At 43.7% G+C, this 13060-nt stretch overlaps 1 protein-coding gene across 1 annotated transcript; it reads left to right on the forward strand.

Moving 5' to 3' along the window:
• The first annotated feature begins 96 nt into the window (after positions 1 to 96).
• Positions 97 to 9018, forward strand: LOC116387879 (adenylate cyclase type 1-like). Its single transcript, XM_031855329.1, has 3 exons — positions 97 to 2747; positions 5767 to 5916; positions 6231 to 9018. Exons 1-3 carry the CDS (start codon positions 2139 to 2141, stop codon positions 6351 to 6353), a joined length of 882 nt encoding a protein of 293 aa, XP_031711189.1. The 5' UTR covers positions 97 to 2138; the 3' UTR covers positions 6354 to 9018.
• Positions 9019 to 13060: the final 4042 nt, after the last annotated feature.

Here is a 13060-nt window from a genome sequence, read left to right on the forward strand (position 1 = left end):
TCTTTTTTCTCCTCCTCGCTACTTCAAAACAAAAACAACCCCCCCCCCCCCCCCCCCCCCCAATGTTGCTGGTCACAAACAGGTCAAGCGGACATACCGCACACCTTCACACCAGCGCGAAGAAAGCATCTGCCAATCAACTGCAGGAAAAAATTAAAAATAAAATAAAAACGAACACAAACCTGCATGTGCAGATACATGAATGGCAATCTGAATGTTAGATTTTCATCTTGTTTGAATGCACAGTTTGACATTTGCATCAAAGGAATGCGAGATGTCTTACAAAATAGAAAAGCGCTGATTACTGAGATTAATTTATGAGCTGCTACACAAGGAATATTGACATATTGATCAGGGTGATGGCAGAAAATCAATCCCAGATTAATTCACTCTGGTCAATGGAATACAAATGACGACGCTGTTTTGTTTCATTTGCATATCACCTCCCTGTCGCTGACGAACTGTAACAGTGTTTGTGTGTGGCGGCTGATGAAGTCCAGTATAGACAGTGACATGGGTAAAAGACTCCTACATCCTGCGTCCCACATGTCTCTGACAGGAGCAGGGACAGACTGAGAGGGGACGGCAAGGGCCCCGGTTGTGGACACAACAGTGTCCCGACAAACTATTCAGAGTGACGGCAAGAGTTTCTGAAAAGTTTGATTTCAAATAGCTCCGTAAATAATTTTCATTGCAGATTAAACGATGATATTTGAGTCGTTGTTAGTCCCAAATGACATCTTAAATGTCCAAAAAGCAGTCATATCAAACAGAGATAAAAGCTGCGAATCCTCACATTTGAGAATAATTCATTTTCTGTTAACAGTCTAATCGATTAATCTACTAATCGTTTCAGGTCTGAACGGCATCGACTCGGTTGAGCTTTTTTTGTACTCAGATGTGTTCAAATGTCTTACTTTTCTCAAAGAATGGTCTTTTGTAGAGCACTGTCGTCACTAAATTTGGTCGGCTGCCAAATACTTTACTTGTGTTAGTCAGATCAGTGGAAGTGAGGTACTAACAGTTGAGAGAGAGAGAGAGAGAGAGAGAGAGAGAGAGAGAGAGAGAGAGAGAGAGAGAGAGAGAGCGAGGGAGGGGGGCAGAAGCCATGCGAGTGTCCTGCCTGCACGGAGGAGTGCTGGACTTTGGCATGGGCCATCCATCTGTCACTTTCTCACACCCTGCCTGGCACCGACGGGTCATGGCGACGGCAGCAGCCTGTGACGGATGACTAATCTTCCCCTGGTAATGAAGGAGACGCCACCCCCTGAATGCCAAAAGGGTGCTGATGGTGAGGGTGCTGCCTCTCTGGCAACGCAAAAAAAATCATATGATGAATGTCATGCAAGCATGTCATCCCCCATGCATGTGCCAACCAAACACAGTGGTTGCCAGCCCATAGTGAGCGCGGAGAATTTTCATGAATCACGGTTGGAAAGCATTGGCTACTGGTATTTATTCTGCATCTTTCTCGCCTCCTTGTGTGTGTGTGTGTGTGTGTGTGTGTGTGTGTGTGTGTGTGTGTGTGGATGAGACAGGAAAAGGAAGAGCATAAATGGATCAATATATGCAAAAAAAATTGCGCAGGCTTTAATGATGGAAACATGTCATCATGTGTAGGTGGAATAGAAAAGGACAGGATGATGTGTGCACTGCTCTGTCACATTAGTGCGCTATGCAGCCGCAGCAGTCACATCGTCTTGACTGTGTGTTGAGTAGCTGAGACCTGTCTTATCTTCACCTCATAATGCGCAGGCGTGATCCTATCTGAGCCTTGCAAAAAAAAGAAAGAAGCTTTAACCATCTGAACTAGACGTCGTGTGCGCTGCTCTTCATGTGGCGCTCAAACGACTGCTAAACAATATATACATATATTATTTTTTTTGCAGATCGCGTGGAAAATACAGCCGGGACATGAAGGTTTCACTGGTAGCTGATCTGTCCTCCGAACAACACTATTCAACCTGTGGATAGTGTGGAGCGCGTCTGCGGCCACCGGCCAGTTCTCCGGCTCTATCTGGGACGCTCTGCCTCCAGCCGGCTGTCCTGTGCGCGTCTCTCTCTTCCCCTCCCCCGGTCTGCGTCGGCGTGGGATCCGCTCTTCCGTTCGACCCGAGCCGTGAGCAGGTATTCAGTTTATGAATGGCACTGACATGGAGGAAATACCGTTTCAGAAAGTCAAAACCAGGCGGAAGAGAAGTCACTGTCCGACGGGCGTCCCCGTGACCACCATCGCGTGCGAGGACGAGTTCGACTGCAAGGAGCTCGAGTCCCTCTTCCAGAACTACAACCTGAAGCTGGAGCAGACGTCCACCCTCAAAGCCCTGGCCGTGCTCACCTTCCTGTCCTCGACGCTGGCTGTGGTGGAGTTGCTGTCCGGCCCCAGCCTCACCATCTCCAAGGGGTCCCATCCGGTCCACTGCGTCGTCTTCGTCTCCCTGTTCATCGTGACGAACGTCAAGTACCTGCAGGTGACTCAGCTCCAGCAGATCGTCAACCTGGCGCTGCTCTTTGGCTTCACTTTCTCCTTCCTCTGCTGCCCCTTCTCGCTGGGCGCGATGGGCATGGAGCCCCCGACGTCCCCGGAGCAGGGCGTGTGGCAGCTCATCCTGGTCACCTTCGTCGCCTACGCGCTCCTACCCGTGCGGACGCTCTTGGCGGTCGTGTTTGGAATAATGGTCTCCATCTCGCATTTGATTGTGACCGCCACTTCTGTAACGGCGAAAACGCAGAAGATGTGGAGAACGGTGCGTATATGTGTGCGCTATACACGCTGTGCTTTAGGTGCCTGTGGGTTGTGTGTATGTTGCGTGTGTGTTGTAGACTCGTGCGGTGACAGCAAACCAAGTTCAGCACCGAGGACAGCTCCCTGTGGCTGCACTATGGGGTTTGCTCAGGCTTTTGATTGCATTTGACAAAAGTGTTTTTCTGAAACGTTAAGAACAGCAAAAAAAAAATAAAACATAAATAAGTGTAGTTTTTGGATAAAAACAAAAGTAGCTCATGTCAACTAAGCCTCTGAGCCACGAAGAAGACTTGATCTAGTGGACAAACACAAAATGAGACTGTGAATGTCTGCTTGCTCACTTTCCCACTATCATAACTGTAAGTAAGTCTACATATCATTTACTGAGGTTGAGAAATAGTGGTGTACTGTAGGGGCCGTGGCTGTGGTGATGGTGATGCATATGTACCTGCAGGACCCCGAAAAAGAAAAACAAACAGAGAGGGTGGAGGAGAAAAATGAATGAGCCAAGCAGTCTGCTTGTCGATGACTGTTTCCCTGGGGATGTGATTCAGGCCCCAAAGGAGCCGGCCAGGAATCAGAGTGACATCCTGCTAGCACCAGAAGTAGGGCAAACAGCGGGGCACACACACACACACACACACACACACACACACACACACTACTATATACTTCAGTTACGGAAAAAGAGGGCACAGTCATTCATGTCATTTCCGAGCTGAAATAGAAACCGGTTCACCGCTCTCTGTGCGTTTATATCTTTGTAGATTTTTCTTTTTTCCCCCCTATCACAATACTCACACTTCTGACTGACTGTCAGGTGTGAGGAGAGAAGATATGTAACATCAGTCAAACCCCTCCGGGGGTGGTGGTGGTGGTGGCGGTGGCTATGGAACACGCCTGCCTCCTCCGCGTAGCATACGGCGCGAAGATTGTGCATTTTGGTGGGAAGTGAAATTGAGATGTGATCGGTTCATCACGCCCTCGCATGATGACAGCGTGTTTGCGGAGGAGCTTGTTTTCCGGCCTGTGTGTAGGCTATGTGAGATACCTGCATTGCCATGTGAAGGACGGTGCTAGCTTCACTACCAGAGATGGCTAATCCATTAAGCTTAGAGATGAGCTGTGAGGCATGACCTCGCGTGGCCCTGGGCTTGCACCGGCCACCCACCTGGGTCCCAGGCACTCAGCCTGTGGCTTGGTCTACCTGAAAATATCTTATTACTGGAGCAAGCGGGGGATATGAGTTTGATAAATAGGATATTACTAGTCCCCTATACTCTTCAGCTGTCACTCTTTTTTAGTGCCACATTGTATTGGTGCAACAAAGAGTTGGGCGTATAAAAATGTCACATGGCGTTATAGTTTACAACCTTGCATGTCTAAGATAAAGTTGAACAATCGTTATATTAAATCCACAGCACATTTACGCCATATAACTATAGTGTCTGCTATAAACAATGTAACCAGTCCCAGAGAGTTTGTTTAACATTAAGCACAGCAGTGATAGCCTGCTAATGAAATGAAAGCCCTATTGCACAATAGAATACTACAGATCATTGTTTTACATCATCAACGGCAATGTAGATGTTTCCTCGCCGTGTAAAACCGTGAACGGGTGAAACAGATGTAAGAGTGAGTCCAGCACATTATGGTCGGTTATTGGGGTTTACCACTGCAGATAGGCAGAGGAGTGTTCGACACCACTCACTTCAGACGTCCACATTTACTTACTGGAGGCTGTGAAGTAACTTGAGCCTCGTTTGAACATGTTGATGTTTGCTAGCGCTGCTGCCAAGCACAAAGACAGACTGCTGCTGCCAAGAACTGGATCCATTATTCATTAGACTGGGAAACAAGCCTGGCTGTGGCAATGGAAGTTTGTTAAATTTGAGGATATATCATGTGAAGCTTTAAGATATTTATTTTTTTAAACGAGTGAAGTGTAAAGTCATTTGTAATTTTTTTTTTTGAGGTAAAACTATGCTGTGGAAAACACTCATGATGAATGGCCTAAGATATGAAGAGTTTGAATTCCTTTAATCGTATCAATACACAACCACTGCCCGCTGGTGCACACTGGAGGTAGATCTCGTTCGGTTTGTAGACAAAGTCAAAGCCAGCTGAACCCAGTCAAGAAAAAAACAAAACAACAACTCTCTTTTCTTCGTGTCCTGGACAAGGTTGAAGCAGTCATGCTGCTGTGCATCTGCTGTGATGGATGGACCAGAGCGCCGTCTCTCAGACGCTTTAATGTTGCTGACTCCAAAATAGAGAAATATACGGCCCCACCACCATAGCAGGATGCCACACAGTGTGTGTGTGTGTGTGTGTGTGTGTGTGTGTGTGTGTGTGTGTGTTTTAAATGCAACAGTTACTAATGGGATAGATCATAGTGATGTTATTCTATTCAAGATAACTTTATTTGTCCTTTATCCTTTATTTGTCCTTTGTTTATACGTGTAAAACCTGCACACACCTTAGATAAGAAAAGAAAGACACTTAAATGTAATTAATCACAAAAAAACTTTAAAAATACATGTAAATAACTACACGTGGAATTAATAATAATACCTATAATATTAACAAATAACAATAAATATCTAAATAAAAACAATCTGAAAAGATTCACAAGGTAACGAAGCAAAAGCATAAAAATATCTATGAGGAAGTGAGAAGCTCCTCAAAGGCCCATTTGAGGTACCTAATCCCCAGTTATAGGACCTCAAAATTAGGGACACACTTTCACATACGCAAGTCTACATGCGTATAAGCAGTTATTTCACTAAATACATTCAAAAAAGAATGTACTGTGCAGCAAACACACACACACACACACACACACACACACACACACACACACACACACACACACAAACTCGCGAACAGAATACTAATCAGATCATTCTTATATAAAGCCACACACATCTCTTGATGATTTCCCGTGTCTTTAACAACTGTACTAAAGAATTATAATCAACATGTTTAATGTTCCTAATTTTGTCTTCTTCCGTTTGCAGTTGGTTGCCAACACGTTGCTGTTCACCAGTGTCAACCTGTCAGGGCTGTTTGTGCGCATCCTGACGGAACGAGCCCAGAGGAAGGCCTTCCTGCAGGCTCGCAACTGCATTGAAGAGAGACTCCGCATGGAGGACGAGAACGAGAAACAGGTACGTGTGTACCTGTGCGTTGCTGAGACTGTGGGTAAAATTAGATGTGCATCTGTTTTTTTCCCTTCCCTCCCCACCCCCTCCTTGTGCCGCGAGTCATTTCAACACATTATTCATTTCGGCTAGATTTCATACCTTTCTGCCTGGCACATTTCGTATCGCTGCTAACACGTTGTCCTATGATAACTTTGCTGTGTTTGACTGTATAAATGTATATTTGAACTTACTTTATCTGCTCTCTCCCTCCCTTTCTGTTCACACACACCACACACACACACACACACACACACACACTCACACACACACACACGCAGGAGCGCCTGCTAATGAGTCTGTTGCCCAGGAACGTAGCTATGGAGATGAAAGAGGATTTCCTGAAGCCCCCAGAAAGGATCTTTCACAAAATCTACATCCAGCGCCACGACAATGTCAGGTAGGATCCTCACATCGACAAAACACAGCCGCAGAACAATCCCGGTTGGTAATTAAATCCCTCTTGGATTCACTTAACCAACAGCCCTTTTAACTGCGGTTTTTGGGGATACTATGTTTTCCAGCTGAAACAGTGGAATAAACACTGTCCCAATGCATTATGGGTGCATGCTTTAAAAAAAAAAAAAAAAATGGAACTGAATAAATTGACCAAACATGTCCTTTGGAAAGAACACTGAGGGCTACGCGATGTAGTGTGATCCGATCCAACAGTGTCCTGAAACATTAACACCGCCGCAGGCTGCAAAACTGAAATATTTAATTCTTCACAGTGAATATGAAGGGTGAGCCCCCGACTCACTCCTTTGGTATCAGCCCTGATAACACGGAATCCAAAGACGCTTTCCATTTGTTTAATATCGGTGGGCAATTTTGGTAGAGAAATGATTCATGGGCAACAAGGAACTAACCCCAAAAATGGTCATATTTTTTGCTGCACTATACGGCTAATATATGCCAGTGGTGCATTTGCCAACTTCTGGGCCATCATATCTTGGCAGCCCCCAGGGGAAACAAAGCTCTCGGAGTTCGGGTGCCTACTGGGGAATATAGAGAAAGCCAGTTTGGGCAATGCTTAGTGAGGAGGACATTCCTCCTCCTTATCCAGGGTCTCTCTTTGAGAAGTTACAGAAACTCTTTTTTTCAGAAGACTGCGTCTTTCCTCCCGCCCAGACATTTTTACCCCGTCCAGCAAACGTACCACCTGTGAGTGGACCAGCACATTTCATGTCTTCGTGTCGTTTGTTGCCGTCTAATATACAATGTGCAGGGAAGGGTGGCAGTATTCAGATCCTTTACATAGAGCCAGGCGATATGGCCAAAATCCAGTAACATTTGTATCTGCAGTACACCTTCGAGCCACACGAGGGAGCCTGAATGATCGTACTGTTGTGATAATTGTAGCTAATAACATTGAATCTAATATGAAAGGCGCGCATACATTCTGATCGTTTTGCTGTTGACAGGATGACCTGTGTATGTTTTCAATAACATATGCATAAAACGAAGTTGACATTTATCAAACATATCTCTTGGAAGTGGCTGTTTTTACCGATCCATGATGATATACGGTGATGTGGCAATGGCAGTAAAAATGGCCAGGAACGTTGATTTGCGGACAGATTCACTCTTAGGCCTATTGTGAGCTGGCTAGCGATAGTTTGTCAATAACCAAAACTTTTTATTTTGTCATTTGGGAAACACTGGTATATACTGTATATATGACATAACCTCCTGGTAAATACTATTACTCTTTACTCTTGCTTGAAATAAATACCTGCCAAATGAAAAGGATTTTCTCACTTTATTATTGAAATTATAAAGAAAGAATATTTCCAGCTATACACCGATTGCATGCCAACAAACACAGAGTAATCAGATAAAGACGAGAGTTTGTCTTAACTTCACTGGGTTATCAATATTGTTATTATTTGTATTATTACTAGATACTATTATGCAAATCTGCAGTCAGCAGTAAAGACTTGCATTTCTATCCCGACTCCTGCAGCTGTAGTTGGCTGTGGTTGACCTTTCAACCCGTGTGTCGGCAACATGTTTGAAACCATGACGTTCTCCTTTTCCATCACCTCTCCGAAATCTCCTTCATGCCGCTCCAACATCCCCTTGTTTCCTTTTGTCGTCTCCTCTTCCTCCTGTCCTCTGTGTTCTCAGAGCAGCAGGGAGGCTTGAGGAGAAGAGTTTGCTTAGCCCCAGGATTAGGTTGCTACAGGGGATTAAATGCAATGGAGACTAAATTCTTGTTGCATAACGGGCGTGTGTGCGCGCGGTGGTTAAATATGGACACATCTCGGTGGAGCTCTGCTGATTGCTTCTGTGCCCTGAACTCCTTCAGATAGCACCACCCCTGTGAGAGCGATCTACACTGGATGCGGACATGATTTATGTGATTTGGGCGGACTGCAATTAGAAAGTAAACAGTGTGGCGCACAATGTACTGTTGGTTTTCTTCATTATGCTATGAGACTGCAGTATTTGATCTGATTAAAATCCAGCCATGGGGATATTGCAGTAATCACTCATGAAAAAAAGAGAAAAGAATACGACTCCAAAGTAACAAACCTGAAGTTTATTTAACACGATGTGTGGGAGATTATAGCTCCATGTTGACACACACTTTCATTCTTTTGACGGTTGTAGTACAGTAACTGATGTGATAGACTGATCCTGAGCTGAGAACAACAGGGATTACCGTACGGGAAGACATTTATTGACAGTATTTCATTCTGAATTGTTTCCTAGTTTATCAAGTCACGTCTTATAAATTGCTTATTTATATTATTAATAATGTGAAAATGGAGATGAATGATGAGCCTGCACCTTTCAATATCACATCTCTCTTTTAATCAAAGACCTTTCAGGCTTATCATCACTTATATCATTTAATACGACAGGCATCTTCACCACTCTTCCTTTTGTAATTTACAAGCACTTCCACCGTGTCTATTTGTAATATTTCATTCCACTACCACACATATATAGCAAATACGCACAGGTGAAGACATTCCCACCAATGAAGGCATTCCCATTACAAAATAGATGTATTGTTTGCAAAGAAGTTTCACTTCATCCTTCTAAATTTTGTTGTAAGCATCCTGCACACCCGTCTGCGTCGGCCCCTTTATTGGCCCGACGTCAGCACATACACAGCCCACATACTGCAGCTCCAGAGGGGCCCATCCACAGTTAACCCATGAGTTGGCTCATGTCTTCCGCTACGTGATTAAATTGAAACCGCGTCTGCCAAAATAGCAACAGTAATGCCTCCCACAGGGAGAAATAGGAGATAATTGAGGGAATAACTTTGAGCGAATATGTGCCATTGGAGAGGAAACAATGGATGAGGGTGTGAGGGAGGTCGAATTAGACAATATTATCAGACAAGCTGTAGTTAACACAGGAAAAATCATGTTTGTATTACGCCGCTTAATCATTTCAATTGTTGTGCTTTGGCTGCTGTGGATGGTAGAGTTGATGGAGTCAGAAACTTGAGTTGGGGATGAGGTTTTGACTTTGACCGGTGAATACGGTACACTTACAGTACAGTACAGTAGGTTTGGACTAACTCTATAGCTGTTGCCAAGAGTGCTGCAGCGTTTGTTTTGAAGGTTTTGCCGGAGGACATTGAAAATCAGATACGGGAGCTTCCAGTCTGCGATCCCTCTGCTTCTCAGTGGTCCAACTCACAATACCGAGAGTGCCTTCGAGGTGTGGGATTACTCACTGAAATGTATTCTTAATGCATCTGCAAATTCTGTGTCAAATATCTGTGGAAACACAAATGTGCACGTGTATATTTTGCATGTGGCTGTTTACAGTTTAAATGATGCTATGCAGATATGTATCACAACTAATGCAGTGGAGTTGGAAAATAAGCCCCAGATGTTTGTGTTATTAACTGAATGCTCAGCACACTTCCCACATTCATATTTATCTTTATGATTAAGTCCACCTGTCCTTGCACACGTGGACACGGTTCCTTATTACCAAGTAAGCTTTTGTGTATTCCTGGATTTATGTACCTGCATGATGTGCTGAGTGGGACAAGTTCCTCATGCTGGTAAGGTATTTCATCATGAACATTTGAGCATGAAGTTACTAACATAATATTCGTGGCTTTTTATATTTTTTCAGCTTCTTTTGAACCATATTCAATATTATTTCTATATATAACTTTTGTGGGCTTATTTGCCTTTAGCACAGCTACAGACACAGGAAAGGGAGAGAGACAGCGGGTCAAATTGGAAGCCCCCTGACCTTAACTTTGTACTTTGGAACACAGGCCCCATGTGCCGTGCATGCGTCACATAAAAGTGGACACAATAGTATGCATGTGGTTTAAATGAGGTAAGCGTGGCCAAAAATAACTGAGTGCAGCAAAGTTCACATTGGGTCACGAGAAGAGACCATGCACTCGATGGGACTCTCCCTGCAGCACGTTAGTGCGGTTTACATGTGCTGGTGTGAAAGCTGTCAATCGATGGCTGGTGGGCTCCAAAGAACCAAAGCGAGACCTCTTGAAAAGGTGGGTCTCACTTTGAGGTTTGAAAGCTAACATACCAACCACACCATATGATATTTTCAACAATCACAGCTCAACTACAAATAAATGCATCTACTGATCGTGAAATCTGTTCAGCAATCAATGTAATTGATCTGTATTTAAGGCAATGTATATAAGCATGTCGGCTCGGGTATTTTTCCTGATTAATAGTTCAAACGCTGTTCTCTATTAAAAACTGTGTGACAGTGATAACGCGCCTCATGCACGTGTCCATGTGTACCCCCCGACATTCGCACGTGTGTTTTCATCAAGTCGTCTGGGAGCAAAGGGACTGTCTCTACCGTTATTCATCATAGCATGCGGTCGAATTGAAGTCTAATAAGACTAGCAATGCTTCTAATCAGTTATTAATCAAAGAACATAAATACACAGAAGCACATCAGAAGCATTAACATGCTGCATAAACGTCTGCCAGTCACCAGGATTTGATTTCCCCATGTGGGATCCCGATGATGCACGAATGATAATAATAATAATAACTTTATTTATATTTTAAAGTTTTAAAAAGTGCTTTGTTTGATGCATGAGTGCTTTGTTTGATGCATGAGTGCTTTGCTTGATGCAGGATGACAATCGCCAAAACCGTCCAATCAACGAGGTACCTGTCGGGCTGTATGACGTCATGTTTACTCTTCTGGTGTGTTTGTAAAAAGTCAGTGTGAACAGGAACAGCACCAGAACTAAAATGCAACAACAAATCTTTTTTTTTTTTTTTTACCCTTGGTCCGGACCAAATGAACCAAACTGCAGGTGTGAAAGTCGTACTTTCCTCAAGTTTCTTTCCAGAAAAATACCCAAAACCTTTGTTTGCCTGTATGAAAATGTCTAACTAAATCCTCCTCCACCAACATAACCACACGACTTACTGAAGGAAAGAAGTTGTAGCCTGTGGCTGAGCTGCAATTATGTATGTTATCACATAGCTCATTCATCAGCTTCCGGTCCAGTGTTAGTATCCATTATTCTAGTGTTTCTTTTTGCCTTTTTGAGGGACGTGGACTTGAAAGCAATGAAGCAAGTGGAGAGCCAATTTACACAATACGGTCTTGCATAAGAGCACTTGAATTTAAGGCTTGCAGTCATCATGAGAATTGCTGAACCGGCACAGTCTGCTGCCTCTACATGTCGAGTAGCCACGCGGATATCATGAACCAGACATGAGCAGAGATATGAGGTCACATTGCACATAGCACACTAGGGATCATCCTGAACTGTGTGTGCACGGCTTCTATCTTATTTTATCACATGAGTGAGAGAGAAAGAGAGAGAGAGATGCAGTGCTACTGTGCTATTTTTAAAAGCAGAGCCCTGAAATGATTAGCATCAGTCTACGTAAAGACACACAGAAATGGCCGATGATCGGCTCTCAATATAACAACAAGATTTCAACAACTATTTTTTCCCGCGGATATGAAATACGCTATATCGGTTCAGTTCTTTTCAGAGTTTCAGTGAAGTGAAGTTTTTACACTGGCAGTGTTTACCGGTTCAAATATTTGTCAGCCACAGATGGTTGCCGATTAAAATGTTCACAAAAATGTAATCTATTTCCCCTCGTTACAGTGGCATCTGCGAGGCGACAAAAATGACATTTAGCAGCTCCCCGTTAGAGATCCAGCACTCTGTCACATTGTGAAAACACCAGCCCACATGCAGGAGCCGCAAGACATGCACGTTGGACAGGACAGTCAGAGTTTGATGACTAATCCCCTTAAAAAAGTGAGCTTTCCTCCACGGCCTGTTTTCAAGTTACAATGAAATATGACGAACGAGATAATCAGCACAGATCAATAACGGCACAGAAAAACACGTAATGAAAAAAAACACCAGTGAAAATGCAATAACCTGATGTTTAAATTCTCCACACTTTTTGTGCAAGGTAATATAATCTAAAATGCAACTATTATGCCTAATTTTCTGTCTTTTGAAAAAAGGATGAAATTGTTTTTGGACACATTAGCAGAAACACTGAATGCAATGGAGCCTCACTTGCTGACGATAGCCAGGCAGCAACCTTCAGGTCTGAGAAGCGAAACCAATTCTGAAGTGCCTTAAACCTGTATTCTTTCTAATGGCCAGCAGGGGGCGACTCCTCTGGTTGCAAAAAGAAGTCTGATTGTAAAGAAGTCTATAAGAAAATTACCCAACTTCTCACTTGATTTATTACCTCAGTAAATATTGATGTTTACTAAAAAAGTTTGGTTCCATTTAGAGTCAAATAGAGCATAAAGCAGAGCATGCTTTAGGACGTGGCTACCTTGTGATTGACAGGCTGCTAACATTGCGTTGTCCGGTCTGGGAGTCGTCCATGTCTTCAGGTTACAACTGTAACCATTTCAGAGTGTGTTTTCAAACTGTAAAAAAACAATTGACATTTTTGGTGGCCTAAAAATGGCGTTCGGTTGTGCTTAGCTCCACCCTCTCCTGTCACTTCTGATCGCAAAAAGCCAAGATGGCGACATCCAAAAATGTCAAACTCGATGCCTCGAAACGGCAGTCCACAAATCGATGGGTGAAATCACGGTGACTACGTCGACTTCCACACAGACTGTCGCATAAGCACTGATTCCC

This window comes from Anarrhichthys ocellatus, unplaced genomic scaffold, assembly GCF_004355925.1.
Source record: "Anarrhichthys ocellatus isolate YVR2014 unplaced genomic scaffold, GSC_Weel_1.0 scaffold15, whole genome shotgun sequence".
NCBI classification, from domain to species: domain Eukaryota; kingdom Metazoa; phylum Chordata; class Actinopteri; order Perciformes; family Anarhichadidae; genus Anarrhichthys; species Anarrhichthys ocellatus.